This window comes from Dasypus novemcinctus, chromosome 23 (assembly GCF_030445035.2).
Source record: "Dasypus novemcinctus isolate mDasNov1 chromosome 23, mDasNov1.1.hap2, whole genome shotgun sequence".
Classification (NCBI taxonomy): domain Eukaryota; kingdom Metazoa; phylum Chordata; class Mammalia; order Cingulata; family Dasypodidae; genus Dasypus; species Dasypus novemcinctus.
In genome coordinates this window covers 61,357,921-61,372,463 of record NC_080695.1, presented here as the reverse complement: position 1 = coordinate 61,372,463, position 14,543 = coordinate 61,357,921, and the positions used below count along the sequence as shown (strand labels likewise).

The 14,543-nt window shown below is 39.4% G+C and overlaps 1 protein-coding gene across 1 annotated transcript in view; it reads left to right on the top strand.

The window, feature by feature from the left end:
- PARN (poly(A)-specific ribonuclease) overlaps positions 1–14,543 on the top strand; it is a 154,193-nt gene that overhangs the window by 112,088 nt on the left and 27,562 nt on the right. Inside the window, exon 20 of the mRNA XM_058286231.2 lies at positions 610–799. Coding sequence (XP_058142214.1) covers positions 610–799 — 190 coding nt within the window. The remainder of the gene's footprint in view (positions 1–609; positions 800–14,543) is intronic.

Below are 14,543 nucleotides of genomic sequence, written 5' to 3'. Positions count from 1 at the left end.
CCTAGTTTTGCATCCCAGCACTGCCACTCATCACCACCTGACCTCAGTGACCCTGCTTGCTAGCAGTAAAAACATTTCCTTCCCTGCAAGTGTATTGGGAAGATTAGATATAATGTATGTAGGTCACCAGGCACTCACCTGACATACGAGAGCTTAAGTATTTAACAAAATTATCACTAATCATTATTGCTGTTATTGTAATTTTTATCTTTAACAATAAAATAAATGAGAGTTTAGTGTTTTCCCCTGGTGCTTTTATTTTCATTTCCTTATTCTAAATATGAACAATTTCCAAACGAAAATGTTAACTGCGAATACTTAGAAAATTGGTAATGTTTTACTTTCATCATTACAGTTCTTTATGATTTACAAAGTACATTCACACTGTAAGGGAGTCTGGGGAGCTCTGACTCTTCTCCAGATAAGGAGACTCAGACGTGGAGAGTTTACAGGATGTGCCCAGGGTGCCCTGGCTTCTAAGTGACAGAGCCAGGTTGGAGCTCAGACCTGAACCCAGGGCTCCTTTGATGACCTCAGGCCACCTTTCAAAGAGTGGTGTCTTTGGGGCTAGGCCAGACTCTTTATAAGGTATCTTTCTTTCCCTCGTAGCTGTCAATACCAGCAGATATGCAGAAAGCTATCGGATCCAGACCTATGCTGAATATGTGGGAAAAAAACTTGAGGAGAAGCAGATCAAGAGAAAGTGGACAGAAGATAGTTGGAAGGAGGTTGAGAGAAAGCGGTTAAACACTCAGTGCATATCCTATGCAGTACAGAATCACTGTTACCGCTCCAATAGGTAAGAGTTCTTGGCTATTGATTTGAAGGGACAGAGATGTTCTAGCAATAGCTTTTCTTGTTGATTCTTAGAGGACTGTAAGTAATGAATCTGGCTTTGCAAAAAGACTTAAGTTTTCTCATAATTTTCATCAGAAGTAACTACCACCCTAATTTTAGAGAATCTTTATAGACCACAGCTGTTTCAGTGAACTGTCACAACCCTCTTGAGGCAGACAGAATGTGTCTTATTCCCATTGTAAGGGTGAGGAAATGGAGGCTATGACTTGCCCAGCACTTTATGAGAGAGCCATAAGAGAGTGGAATTCTGCCTGAGCTTCTAAACTCCTTTCAGGTCCCATGTGGACAATGCACCACATGCCTACTGTAGGAAGAGTACTTGATCCATACTTCCTTTAATCACTTATAACCCTACCTTCAAAAGATAAATAACTGCTAACATTTTGATATCTTGTTGAAGCCATGAAACATGGAAAATAAGGGGGAAAAAAACACATGTTCATTATAGAAAATTGTAGCGCTTAAAAAAATATGAACAGACAAAAATAGCCAGAGTCCCACCACCAGAAGCAGTCAGCTACTATTTGGGATTGTCCCACATAAATGATTTTGTAGGGATTTTTAAAAATTGAGGTATAATTAATATACAATAAAACATACAGATCTGAAATGTTCAATTCAATGAATTTTTAACATTTTTAAATTTTTTGTCTTTTTATTTTTTATTTTGGCTCATTGAGTTTTAACACTCATATATACCCACATAACCACCAGCAAAATGTGATATAGAGCCTTTCCATCTCCTCTAAAAATTTCCTTGTGCCCCTTTTCATTCAACCCCATACCCCCACTGCCCTAAGAAACTGTTTCTAATCTCAGGCACTATAGATCAGTTTTGCCTGTTCTTGGAATTTATGACAAATGGAATCATATGGCATTGTGTTTGGTTTCTTTCACTTAACATGTTTTTGAAGTCCATCCTTGTTATTCTTTGTACCAGTAGTTCATTATGTTTTATTGTTGAATAGTATTCCATTGTATGAATATACATTTACTTTATCCGTTCTCCTATTGTGGATATTTTTGGATAGTTTCTTTGGAGCTATTACATATAAGGCTGCTATGAGCATTCTTGTAAGAAATAGTTTTGGGAGAATACATTTTCATTTCTCTTGAGTAAATATCTAGAAGTAGAATTGTTGGTTTTTAGGATGGATGTATTTTTAACTTAATAAGAACAACCAAACAGTTCTCCAAAGTGGGATGCACCGTTTTATACTCTACTAGAATTGTATGAGAATTAGTTGTTCCACATCCTTGCCAACATTTAGTGGTATCAGGTTTTTTAAAAATTTTACCTATTCTTGAGAAGATGAAATGGTATCACATTATGATTTTGTTTTGCAGCTTTCTGAAGACTAATGATGTTGACAACTTTTATATATGCTTGTTGACCATCCATATATCTTCTTGTGGAACTGTTTGTCTCTTGCCCATTTTATAATTTGGTTGTTTGTCTTTTAAATATTGATTTGTCAGACGTCTTTATTCTGAATACAAGTCCTTTGTCAGATATATGTGCAGCAAATAAATTTTTTTCAGGTCTATGACAAATACATTTTTTTCAGGTCATGAAGCTTTTGATGAGCAGATATTTCTAATTTTGATGAAATTTAATGTGATTTTTTTTTTTTACTTTTATAATTAGTGGGTGTTTTTTTTTCTTTCCTGTTCAAAAAATCTTCATCTACCCTAAGGCTGTAAAGATTTTCTCATATATTTTCTTCTAGGAGGTTTATAGTTCAGCTTTTACATTTAGGCCAGTACATTTAGGTTCATATATGGAATGAGGCAGAGGTCAGGGTTAAATTTTTTCCATATGGCTAGTTAGTGCTAGCAACATTTGTTAAAATTCCTCATTGGATTGACTTTGCACCTTTGTCAAAAATAAATTGACCAGGGAAATGTCTGTGGCTCAATCAGATGAACTCCTGTGTACCATATAGGAGGCCCTTGATTTGCGTCCCAGGGCCTCCTTGTGAAGGCAGGCTCACCGGCACACTGTGGAGTGCCACCCAGCCTGCAGACACTGTGGAGCGCCGCCTGGCCCTAAGACACCACAGAGAGCTGACTCAGCAAAAGGTGACGCAACAAAAAAAAGGAGGGAGACAAGCAAGAACACAGAAGAGCCGGCAGTGAATGAACACAGAGAGCAGACAGCAAGCAAGCCACAAGGGGGGAGGGGAAAATAAATAAATACAGACACAGAAGAACGTACAGCAAAATGAACACAGAAAGCAGACAGCACACAAAAAACTGCGAGGGGGGGGATAAAAAACATATTTATAAATAAATAAATAAATAAATTGACCATATATGTGTAGGGTCTCTCTGGACTCTTATACATACACACACATCTGTTTTTATCCCAAAACCACACTGTCTTATTACTGTGACTATAGTAAGTCTTGAAATCAGATAGCATAAGCCCTCCAGCATTGTTCTATTTTAAGTATATTTTTGTTCAGTTTTTTACTGGCTATCTGTGTCTTTGTAATTAAAGTTTCTTATAAAAATAGAATATAGTTAGGTCTTTTACTTTTTTTCCATTCTGACAGTCCCTGTCTTTTATATTTAATCTGATTAGTGATACAGATAATTTTGTCTCCTATCTTGGTACTTGTTTTCTGTTTATCCTGCATCCCCTTTTTCTCTTTTTCTGCCTTCTTTTGGGTAAATTGTATATTATGTAGTATTTCTTGATTTTTTAGCATTTCATTTCATCTCCTTTATTCACTTTTTTGCTATTCATGGGGTTGTTTTGGTGTTTTGGTTTTGCTTTAATTAGGCTCCATAGCAGGGGTCAGCAAACTGTGACCTGCAGACCAAATCTGGCCCACCACATGTTTTTTTGTTTGTTTGTTTTTAATTTTTAATTTTTTATTGAAGTATATCATACATACATGAACATGCATAAATAATAAGTGTATAGTAAAGATGGTGAACTTACAAAATAAACATATATAACATCACACAGGGGTCTTATACATCACCCCTCCACCAACTCTTTGAATTGGTATGAAACATTTGTTACGAATTATGCAAGAGCATCATCAAAATATTACTACTACCTACATTCCTTATCTTACATTTGGTGTATTTTTCCCCCAACCCATACTATTTTTCTAAAATATATTTTTGTTACAGATATTGTGAACTTGCGAAACAATCATCCAGATGTGTAGATTTCCCATACAACTCCACACCCTGGTGGAACATTTGTTACAGATTATGAGGCATTGTCATCAGACTGTTTCCACCAATCGTGGTCCATAGCATACATTTGGCACACTTTTTCCATTCACCTCCATTATCAACACAGTATAGCTTTGGCATTGATGCAAGAATATTATAGTATTGCTGTTAACCAGTCTATAGGTCATACCATTTGTAGTTTTCCCATGCTTCTCCATATTCCCATCACCCCGCAATAGTAATGTATATCTGCTCTAGCTCACAGAAGGACTCTTGCATTTGTGAAATTTAAAAAAAATTTTTAATTTTTTGCTTTAATTAGGCTCTGTAGCACGGGTCAGCAAACTGTGACCTGCAGACCAAATCTGGTCCACCACATGTTTTTATAAAGTCTTATTGGAACACAGCCATGCCCATTCATGTGCCTATTGTCTATGGCTGCTTTCATGTTATAACAGCAAAGTTGAGTAGTTGCAACAGAGTAAAATGCAAACAATTTTACTTTCTGTCCCTTTACAGAAAGAGATTTGCTGGTTCCTGCTCTAGAGCTACACTGTCCAAATGCAGTAGCCACTAGCCATATGTGCTCTTGAACACTGGAAATCAGCCTAGTTTGAATTGAGATATAAGTTTATAATACACACTAGATTTTGAAGAATGTAATCTGCCTTTTAACTGTTTACATGTTGATTACATGTTGAAATAATATTTTGGATATATTGAATTAAATAATATTATTAAAATTAATTTCTCCTGTTTCTTTTTATTTATTTTTTAATGGTGGCTATTTGGAAACATTATTTCTTTTGCCCAGCACTGCTCTTGAAATTACAACATACATCTTTTATGAATCACAGTCTATCTTGAAATAAAAATTATACTACTTCATGAACAGTCTAAGATTTTTACAATACTGTGTTTCCTTCCCCCTGCCCCTATCCTTTGTGCTCTTTCACCTTAAATTTTACTTCTAAATATGCGGTAACTGCATAATACATTTATACATTGTTGCTTTTCCCCCTTTTGTCTCTCTTTCTTTTTCCTTTATTTTATTTTATTTTTTTTTAAGATTTTATTTATTTATTTAATTTCCCCCCCTCCCCTGGTTGTCTGTTCTTGGTGTCTGTTTGCTGCGTCTTGTTTCTTTGTCCGCTTCTGTTGTCGTCAGCGGCACGGGAAGTGTGGGCGGCGCCATTCCTGGGCAGGCTGCTCTTTCTTTTCACGCTGGGCGGCTCTCCTCACGGGCGCACTCCTTGCGCGTGGGGCTCCCCCACGCGGGGGACACCCTTGCGTGGCACGGCACTCCTTGCGCGCATCAGCGCTGCACATGGCCAGCTCCACATGGGTCAAGGAGGTCTGGGGTTTGAACCGCGGACCTCCCATATGGTAGACGGACGCCCTAACCACTGGGTCAAAGTCCGTTTCCCTCTTTCTTTTTCCTTTAAACAGGCAATACTATATAAGAAAATAAGGGACCAAAGTGTAAGGCATGGGTATAAACATAAAAGTTGAGGCATCTGTAATTAGGTACAGTTAAGATTTGCGGGTGGGGGTGGGAGGACAGGACTCTTAATTAGAGTCAAGAGAAGAACAGCTGCAGCTATGTGACTCACTTAAGTTAACCCTACATAATGGAGTCTGAGACCGTGGTAGAGCTGGTCAGTACAGTTGAGCTTGTTCTGTTGGTTGACAGTGCTAATAGAGATGGATATCCGTTTCTCTGCTGTTTGCATTGGTATTGTGATATGTGCTTTTTACCCCCTATGAGACTTGTTGCCCAGAGTATTCAGGGGCTTTCTAGTTGACAACTGGCAAAAAAGATAGGGCTTATGAAGAGCCAGGGAAACTGGACTGGACATAAATTTGCCTGAGAAGGGGAGGAGGAGTTTTGGTTTGGTGGTGTAAGATCTGTGTAAATTCAGGTGAGCATGGTGTTTGGAGAATCCTCCTCTTCAGTGAATGCTACAGGTATTTAGCCCCTAGAAATAAACATTGATGCCTTACAGAATTCCCGAAAGATGTTATTACTATCCTCATTTTATTAATAATGTTATCTAGTTAAAGGAAATGGCTTTCCAAAGCTAGTTTATCCTTTTTAGAGTACTAATTTCTTTGGCTAATCTCTTACTTCAAGCTTTTCCTTTCTGTGAGACTAACGTTTCAGCCTTCCTTGAAAATTGAGTAGCTCCTGTGAATGCCTGTTAATGTAGAAAAGGCTAAAGCATACATCAAAGCTATGCTTTTTGGATTTCATATAATTTTCATCTGAAATTGGTGGTTTCTGAAAGTAACTGAATGAGCATGTGACATTAGGAAATGGTGAGAATGTCCTTTAGTAGAAAGAATTCTGATTAACCAGATGACAATATTCTAGAACCCACTGTTTTGTCAAACTGATTACCCATTTATTCAGTAAATGGGCCCTATGGAGCAAGTGTTTTCTCCTCCTCCTGAACCATTGCCTTAGAGACAACGGAAGGCACAGAGCAGAGTGGAAAGCTACTGACCAGGCAGCTAGAAGACATGGATTCTATAGGCCCTGCTACCACTAGCACCTTGGAAAAGACTCTTAATTCACTCCTCTTTCAGTAAATATCTGTCAAGAGCCCAAATCTGTTTTCTCACCTTAAACAAGACATTTGGGTGGAAGGAATGCTAAGGTCCTTTCTAGCTCTTAAATTCTAAATGTCCTTACACTGAGTGTAGGGGATGAGACAGAAACTGAGGCAAGCTCTTTAGACCCCTTGATAGCATACAGTAATCTCCATAGTTGGAGAATTCTTAGTTGAGGAACTTAAAAGAAAAATAAGATTGCGTATGTTGTAGCTGAGCCTTTTTGACACTAAAATAATAAGACTGCACACCAAATAAAGAGAAGATCATTGACCCCACTGTCTTGTATATATTAGGATGTTTCAGGAGGTCCTTCAAATGATTTTAAGAAGATGGTTAGAAACTCACTGTGGGTGGCAGAAGAAATGTGAAGTAAGCCCTTTTTATCCTCTGTGTCTTAGTCCTCTTTTTCATTCACTGCTTTCCTGCTCTGTGATTTAGAGTGATGGCCTCTCAGACCACCTTCCCTTCCCCCCACCCACCTGTCTGAGAGTGGAGTTCTCTAGCATAAGCACTAGCCCCTCTTGGTCTGACGGCAGCTCTCTCCCTCTCAGCAGTTGAGGAATGCAGCTGTAAGCTTTGTGTTGAACATCCCTTGCTTCACTGCAGAAATTTCCACTCTTCTATACTACCTCTTCTGTTCCCAGGCCTTACCAGCCTTTTTCTGGGGAAATTTCCTGTTGTTTAGTGCTCGCCTGCTTGTAGCTTAGGAACAGAATTTCCAACTATGTCTTTATCTTAACCAAATTACATTTCTGCAATTTACATATCTCTTGGGATAGGTTGTTACCTTCTGGAAAAGATAGAAGTTATCTAGTCAAGCCATCTCACCATCACTCTTGTTTTTAGACAGAGTAAATGATGGCAAAGTCAATGTAGATCTTGTGGGTTAAGTATATTTTTGCAGGGTGGAGAAAAGTATATACAGTTCTTTACCATTTATCTAACAAACCTGGGGTGTATATATATGTAGTTTATATATTTTCTTAAAGTATATACTAAAAACTAAACTGGTCACCATGGGGGAAGGTGCAGGGAGAGAAGCTAGATTTTCCTAAACATACATTTTTTGGTCGATTTGGCTTTGGGGCCACGTAAATGTCTTAAATAACTATAAAACAATTAAATTTTTAAAAAGACAGTCTGCTGTTTTCATTTAACAATGTGTCTTGGAAATCATTCTTACTGTGCTTCTGTTAAAATGTGGTTCTTTATACTGCGATTGTGTGAGTAGAGCTGGAGGGAATCCAGAACAAAATAACTTGGTAGTGAAAGGAATGTTGAGCATGGTCAGCCTGGAGCAGAAGTAGGAAAGGGCACTAAGAACCTTGGTCTAGAGTAAGAAAAGCCAGTGTGAGAAGAGTAATGCTTTTCATCCTCACAGAGGACTAAGGAATAACCCAAGGGGCCTAGGGAGCATCCTTGGCCGCATCAGCCCTATTGCTCTGCTCGGAGAGGTGAGGTGGCCTGCACCCGAGCAGAGCTCTTTCTGGAGACCTGCCACTGCCCCCTCTGCTGGTTTTGGCTGGGTCCAAGTATCTTTCAGAGGGTTCTGCTAATTTCAGATGGAAAAAATGGTAGAGACCTTTCATACCTGTTCTAAATAGTATTTTGTTTTAAGAATAAGGAAAAATGACCATGGCCCTCTAGTGAGTCCTCCCTTTTATTCAGCTTCTCTCCACCTTAACAGTTGGACAGTTGCTCTGGGGACTGTTATTTTAAGAAATTAAACAAAAAAACATTTAGCACAAAACTTGAGTCTGATAAATCTAAAATGTGGGATTTTAAATTATGCAGTTACTAACAAAATGGAATGATTAACCAGGAAAATTGTCTTTACCACAGATTGTCCCTAAGACAGAAAACCCAGGAGTCTTTAAGTCAAGATGAAGTACAACTCTCTATTTTTTTTCAAGATTTATTTTTTATATCTTAAATCCTCCCTCCTCCTCTGCCCCCCCCCCATTAATTTACGCTCACTGTCTGATCTCTGTGTCCATTCGCTGTGTGCTCATCTTATCTTTAGGAGGCGCCAGGATCTGAGCCTTGGATTTGCCAAGTGGGAGAGAGGCACTCTGTCGCTTGAGCCATCTCAGCTTGCTTTGTTGTGTCTCTCATTGTCTTTCCTCTTTTGTCTCCTTGTTGCATCAGTTTGTTGTGTCAGTTTGTTGTGTCAGCCTGTTGCACCAGCTTGCTATTTTGCTTGTTTTGCCCAGGAGACACTGGGCAAAACCCAGGACCTCCTATGTGGCAGGCAGGAGCTCAATCACTTGAGCCACATTGCTTTTCATTACAACTCTTAAATATTACTTCTGTCCCATCTGCCTGGTAGGATGTCCAGGAAAAGGTAAAGTGCCCTAGCTTGTCTCCTTCCTTTGATTTCCCTTGGGCCAAGTAGATCAGGGCACCACTGCTTTCTTTCAGAGGAGATATTTTAGCATGATTCCAGAGAATAATAAAAAGAGATGCAAGCAACTTGGAGTGACATTTTTTTATAGTAGTAGTTGACTCGATGCCTTTCTCATGATGGTTAGGGATTGGGGAAGAATGCTGGCAGTAGTCCTAAAATACTTTAAAAATTAAACATTCTGATCAAGAAAAATAGTTGGTGTGTTCATAATTTGCCACTTCTGCTTATTTTATGACAGGATTGATTAAAATGTAAAAATCCTCAGAAGAAAATGTGAGAGGCAGGTAAATTGGTTGGAATATGCTACTGTAAGAGCTGACCTGTCTTTTCTTGCCTGTTGTATGGGCAGTAGAACATCTGGCAACCAGATGGGTTGATTTTTAGATGAAGGTCTGCTGTAATCGAGTTAGATTATATATGAAGTGTCAATTGTAAAAGCAGAAAAATTTTGTTTATTAAAAATTGTATGTATATTTATGAAAAGAATTCAATCTCTGAGACTTCTATAATTGATTTTTTAAAAATCTGCTAACAACTGACACAGATTTCCCTGCATACTTGGGTGATAGGGAGGTAAATCACTATTTTTCCTATGTCTGTTAACTAAACAAAAAACAAATTGCCTGTTTAACTTGCTCAAATCATGTACGGTTAGGATTACTCCTGTATTATTCATGGTAATTTTCGCTAAATTAAAGTATGAAATGTGTAAATCCTGTATTTTAATTGCCAAATGTAGAAACTGTTAAACAACTTTTTTTCTGGCAGTTCCTTTTTTTTTTAAAGACTTAGTTTATTTATTTCTCTCCCCTTCCCCCAGTTGTCTGCTCTCAGTCCATTCGCTGTGTGTTCTTCTGTATTTGTTTGCATTATCCCATGGCACTGGGAAACTGCATCTCTTTTTTGTTGAGTCATCTTACTGTGTCAGCTTTCCCTCTGTATGGTGCCACTCCTGGGCGGGCTGCACTTTCCTCACGCAGGATGGCTCTCCTTGTGCATGGGGCACCCCTACACGGGGGCGCCCCTGCATGGCACAGCACTCCTTGCACGTGGCTGCACTGCACACGGGCCAGCTCACCACACGGATCAGGAGGCCCTGGGGATCAAACCCTGGAACTCTCCATATGATAGACAGATGCGCTATCAGTTGAGCCATGTCACTTCCCCCCCTTTTTTTTAAAGGAGGTACCAGGATTGAACCCAGGACCTTGTATGTGTGAAGCAGGCACTTAACCACTGAGCTACACCCGCTCCACCTGGCAGTTCTTTTTTGACACTTGATTCATTTTAAAAATTCTCCTAGTGCATGATAAGCCAGCAAAGGCTGGAGCTTGAGAAAACAGCCTGTAGGCCCTTTTGGTTTGTGTTTAGTTAGTGTGTCAGGATAAAGAATGACTGTGGTAGCCTGAAGCCACATTTGTTGTCCTACTGATAGGTGGTGCTGTGCTTAAATGCTGTTTACAGATTCCCTTTGTCCATTTAAGAATCTCTGAAGCAGAAATTTCATTTCATTCAGTTGGTTGTGCACAAGCCAAATGCTTGCCAGGAGGAAACATTGTAGATCCTCCCTCTGTAATCCCATCTCCCAAATGCAAAAGAATTAAAATCCATATATTTTCAAACCTCCGTTCCCCCATTATTGAATCTTAAGGGATGGGTAAATGGGTGTTTATGGTTCAAGCCTTTAAATGTATGTATATTTGAAGTTTTCATAAAATGGGAAAAAAATCTAACTGTAACTTCTAGACATCTCTGAGTTAACATCAGCTAGCTGATAGCTTTCCACTGGTGAACCTTCTGGAATACTTCCCTCCTCACCCTTCCAACCATCAGAAGCACTCTATATAACTATTCAATAAATGACGATTCAGATTCCAGCCCTCATTTCAAAATTCCATGCATGGGTTTTCCAAAATGCCTTCTCCCTCTTCACCATATCTTTTGGTGATTCTGCCCCAGCACTAGAAAAGCCTTCTGAGATGCCTTCCATACCACCTGGAATCCCTAGGAATTCTTTGCCATGGGACCTGTCACAGGGAGTAAAGAGAAAGTTGGGGTTGTTGCTTATTTGTATTTGTATACCAGCACCAATAAATAGTACATTATAGTAAAGTTTTACATCAGTTTTCATGTCTTTGATATAGAGAAGTAGGGCTTCTTGAGAATGAACATGAGGTACGTTAGTTCATCATCTTAATAATTCTAAATTCTTAGACAGGATTAGCTGGTCATGAATTACTGGAAGGGTCTTTACAAACCAAACCAAGCTAGAAGCAGCATGTGGTCTTTTTTTTTTTGGTAAGATTTATTTTATTTATTTCTCTCCCCTTCCCCTCCATTGTCTGCTCTCTGTCCATTCGCTGTGTGTTCTTCTGCATCTACTTGCATTATCTGGCGGAACTGGGAAACTATCTCTTTTTTTGTCACATCATCTTGCTGCATCAGCTTTCCATGTGTGCAGCACCACTCCTGGGTAGGCTGTGCTTTTTTCACGCAGGGCAGCTCTCCTGCGGGCACACTCCTTGTGCGTGGGGCACCCCTTTGTGGGGGCGCCCCTGCATGGCACAGCTCTCCTTTCACACGGCAGTATTGCACGTGGACCAGCTCACCACACAGTCCAGGAGGTCCCTGGGGATGGAACCCTGGATCCTCCATACGGTAGATAGACGCTCTATCAGTTGAGCCACGTCAGCTTCCAGAAGCATGTGGTCTCTTGACATCAGCTGGTCTTTTGGTAGCTGGAACTCTCTTCCAAGAAGGCTGAGAGGGCATTCTCCAGGTCATGAACAGCCCATCAGGTGGCTCTTTGTTCTCTTCCCCTACTGGTGAAGCCTCATATCCTGTTGATTCATCAGATAAAATTGTGAGTGCTCATTATGCCATCACATTTGGAATTTGGCTAAGTATATGACAGATGGTTCCTTTTAGGATGACTAAGTAAAGTATAATGAAACTATTAGAATTTAGAGTAAAATTCTCCATGTAGTTGGTAGCTTTCTTTTTGTCCTCTTCTTTTACCCCTAGTTTCTCTCTCTCCCCATTAGTTCTGCTCATTTGGCTGCAATGGAAATCGGATAAAGGGTTGTGCTCAAGCAGGGAGGAATAGTTGGATTCTTCCAGGCATATGAAAACCCCACCTGCCTTCTTCCTTTGTCACAATTCATGAAGCAGTAGTCTGCTTCCAAATTTGTGCCTGCCCAGTTGAATTACAGGGGTTTTCTTTCCTTCATAAGTTAGGATTATAAGAAAAACAGAAGCCGTCAAAAATGACATTTTCTAAAGAGATAGGATGTCTTCAGAAACATGCAGCGTTAAGTTACTAACATAAATTTTGTTCAGATAACTGGCTTTGGGAAGCGGACTTGGCCCAGTGGATAGGGCGTCCGTCTACCACATGGGAGGTCCGCAGTTCAAACCCCAGGTCTCCTTGACCCCTGTGGAGCTGACCCGTGTGCAGTGCTGATGCACGCAAGGAGTGCCCTGCCACGCAGGGGTGTCCCCCGCGTAGGGAAGCCCCACGCACAAGGAGTGCGCCCCGAGAGGAGAGCTGCCCAGCGCGAAAGAAAGTACAGCCTGCCAGGAATGGCGCTGCACAAGCAGAGAGTTGACACAGCAAGATGATGCAACAAAAAGAAACACAGATTGCCATGCTGCTGACAACAGAAGTGGACAAAAAGAACATGCAACAAATGGACACAGAGAACAGACAACTGGGCTGGGGGCGGGGGGGGGGAGAGAAATAAATAAAATAAATCTTTAAATAAAAAAAAAGATAACTGGCTTTGAGGTTTTTTCTTATGTGCCATTTCTATTTGGAAATGTTAGTGATTGTGAGATAGAATGGGTAGCATCTGTAACTGCATGCAAAAGTGTTACCTGATAAAGCCATGTAGCTCTGTTGGGAAAGAGGCCTGGGAGGAAGCTAGTCCCCCCTCCTCATGTAACAGAGGAGAAGTGGAGGCTCAAAGAAACTGTGTCTTACTCAAGGTCAGAGTTACATAGCTGATACCAGAGCCAGGATATACCTGCTTAAAATAAACATACAAGCGATGATTTACTACTGATATTATGATTTTCACATGTTAAGTGAATCTTTGTGAAGTCCTTGATATTTTTTTTCTTTCAAACTATTTTTCAATGAAATACATGAACTTTTAAAAAAAAGAACAATACAAGAGTTTGTAATTAAAAGTAGCAGTCTCCTGCTGTCCCATATTTCCTGTCCCTCAGACACAAACCACTTTAACTCCTAAGATCTTTCTTTTGGTATTTACCTTATATTTCTAAATAACCTATCACCTGCTGCTTCTTAATTTTTTATTTATCCATTGTCTTGCAAATATGATAGTTAAGGATTTACCTCTTTTATAGCCACCTGCACCATTTTCCTCCCCATCTTCCCAAAATAATCACATACCAATTTTGGGTGAAGTCAGTATAAAAGGTATGCTTTCTTATGATTGTTTCAGGTATTGGTTCTCAACTCTGCCTGCACATTACAGTCACCTAGGAAGTTATTAAAAATAATACCTGTGTTTACCTATTCCAGTTAAATCTTTGGGAGGAAGGCCTGGGTGTCAGTGATTTTTTTTTTTTTATTTCCATAGTTGTGATAGTTTAAGAAAGACGTATGTGTCCACTGGTGAGTCAAGTGACAGACTATCATTGCATTTCTTTTCTTGTGCATTTTATTGTTTTGTCTATTATATGATCTATCCATTTCCACTTTCTTCCATCTCCTGTGTGGACTCTAGGCTTGCTGTGCACATATCAGCAGAGGATGTCCCTTCATATACATTGTGAAGCCCTTGTTTCACCTACGTGGTGGAGCCCTTGTTTCATGAATCCCTGATCGTCTTTCCAGAACTCCTTTGTTTTGCTGGGAAACATTGTCCAGTGGCTTCCTGAAAACACATGAATTTTTAAGATCCTGCACATCTAAAAATAATCTGTATTCTGTTCTTATACTTGGTAGTTTGACTAGGCATAGAATTATACACTGAAAATTATTTTAACTTAAAATGTTGAAGGCATTGCTTCATTGTCTTTTTTTAAAAAAAAAAAACAGCTTTATTTAGGTATACTTGACATGCTGTCAAATCTACACATTTAAATTGTACAAATTAGGAAGTTTCGACATAAGTATATAGCCGTGAAACTATCACCACAATCAAGACAATATACCTACCCTTGACCCCCAAAAGTTTCCTTATGTGCCTTTGTAATCCCACGCATGCCCCCATCCCTAAGCAATTATTGATCTGCTTTCTGTCACAATAGATGAATTTGTATTTCCTAGAGTTTTATGTAAATAGAAGCATATGATATGTACTTTTTTTTTGTCTTGTTTTCCTTCATTCAGCATAATTATTTTGAGATTCAGTCATGTTGTATATATCAATACTTCAATCCTTTTCCTTCCTGAATAGTATTCTATTGTATGGATATACCATAGTAGTTCACCACT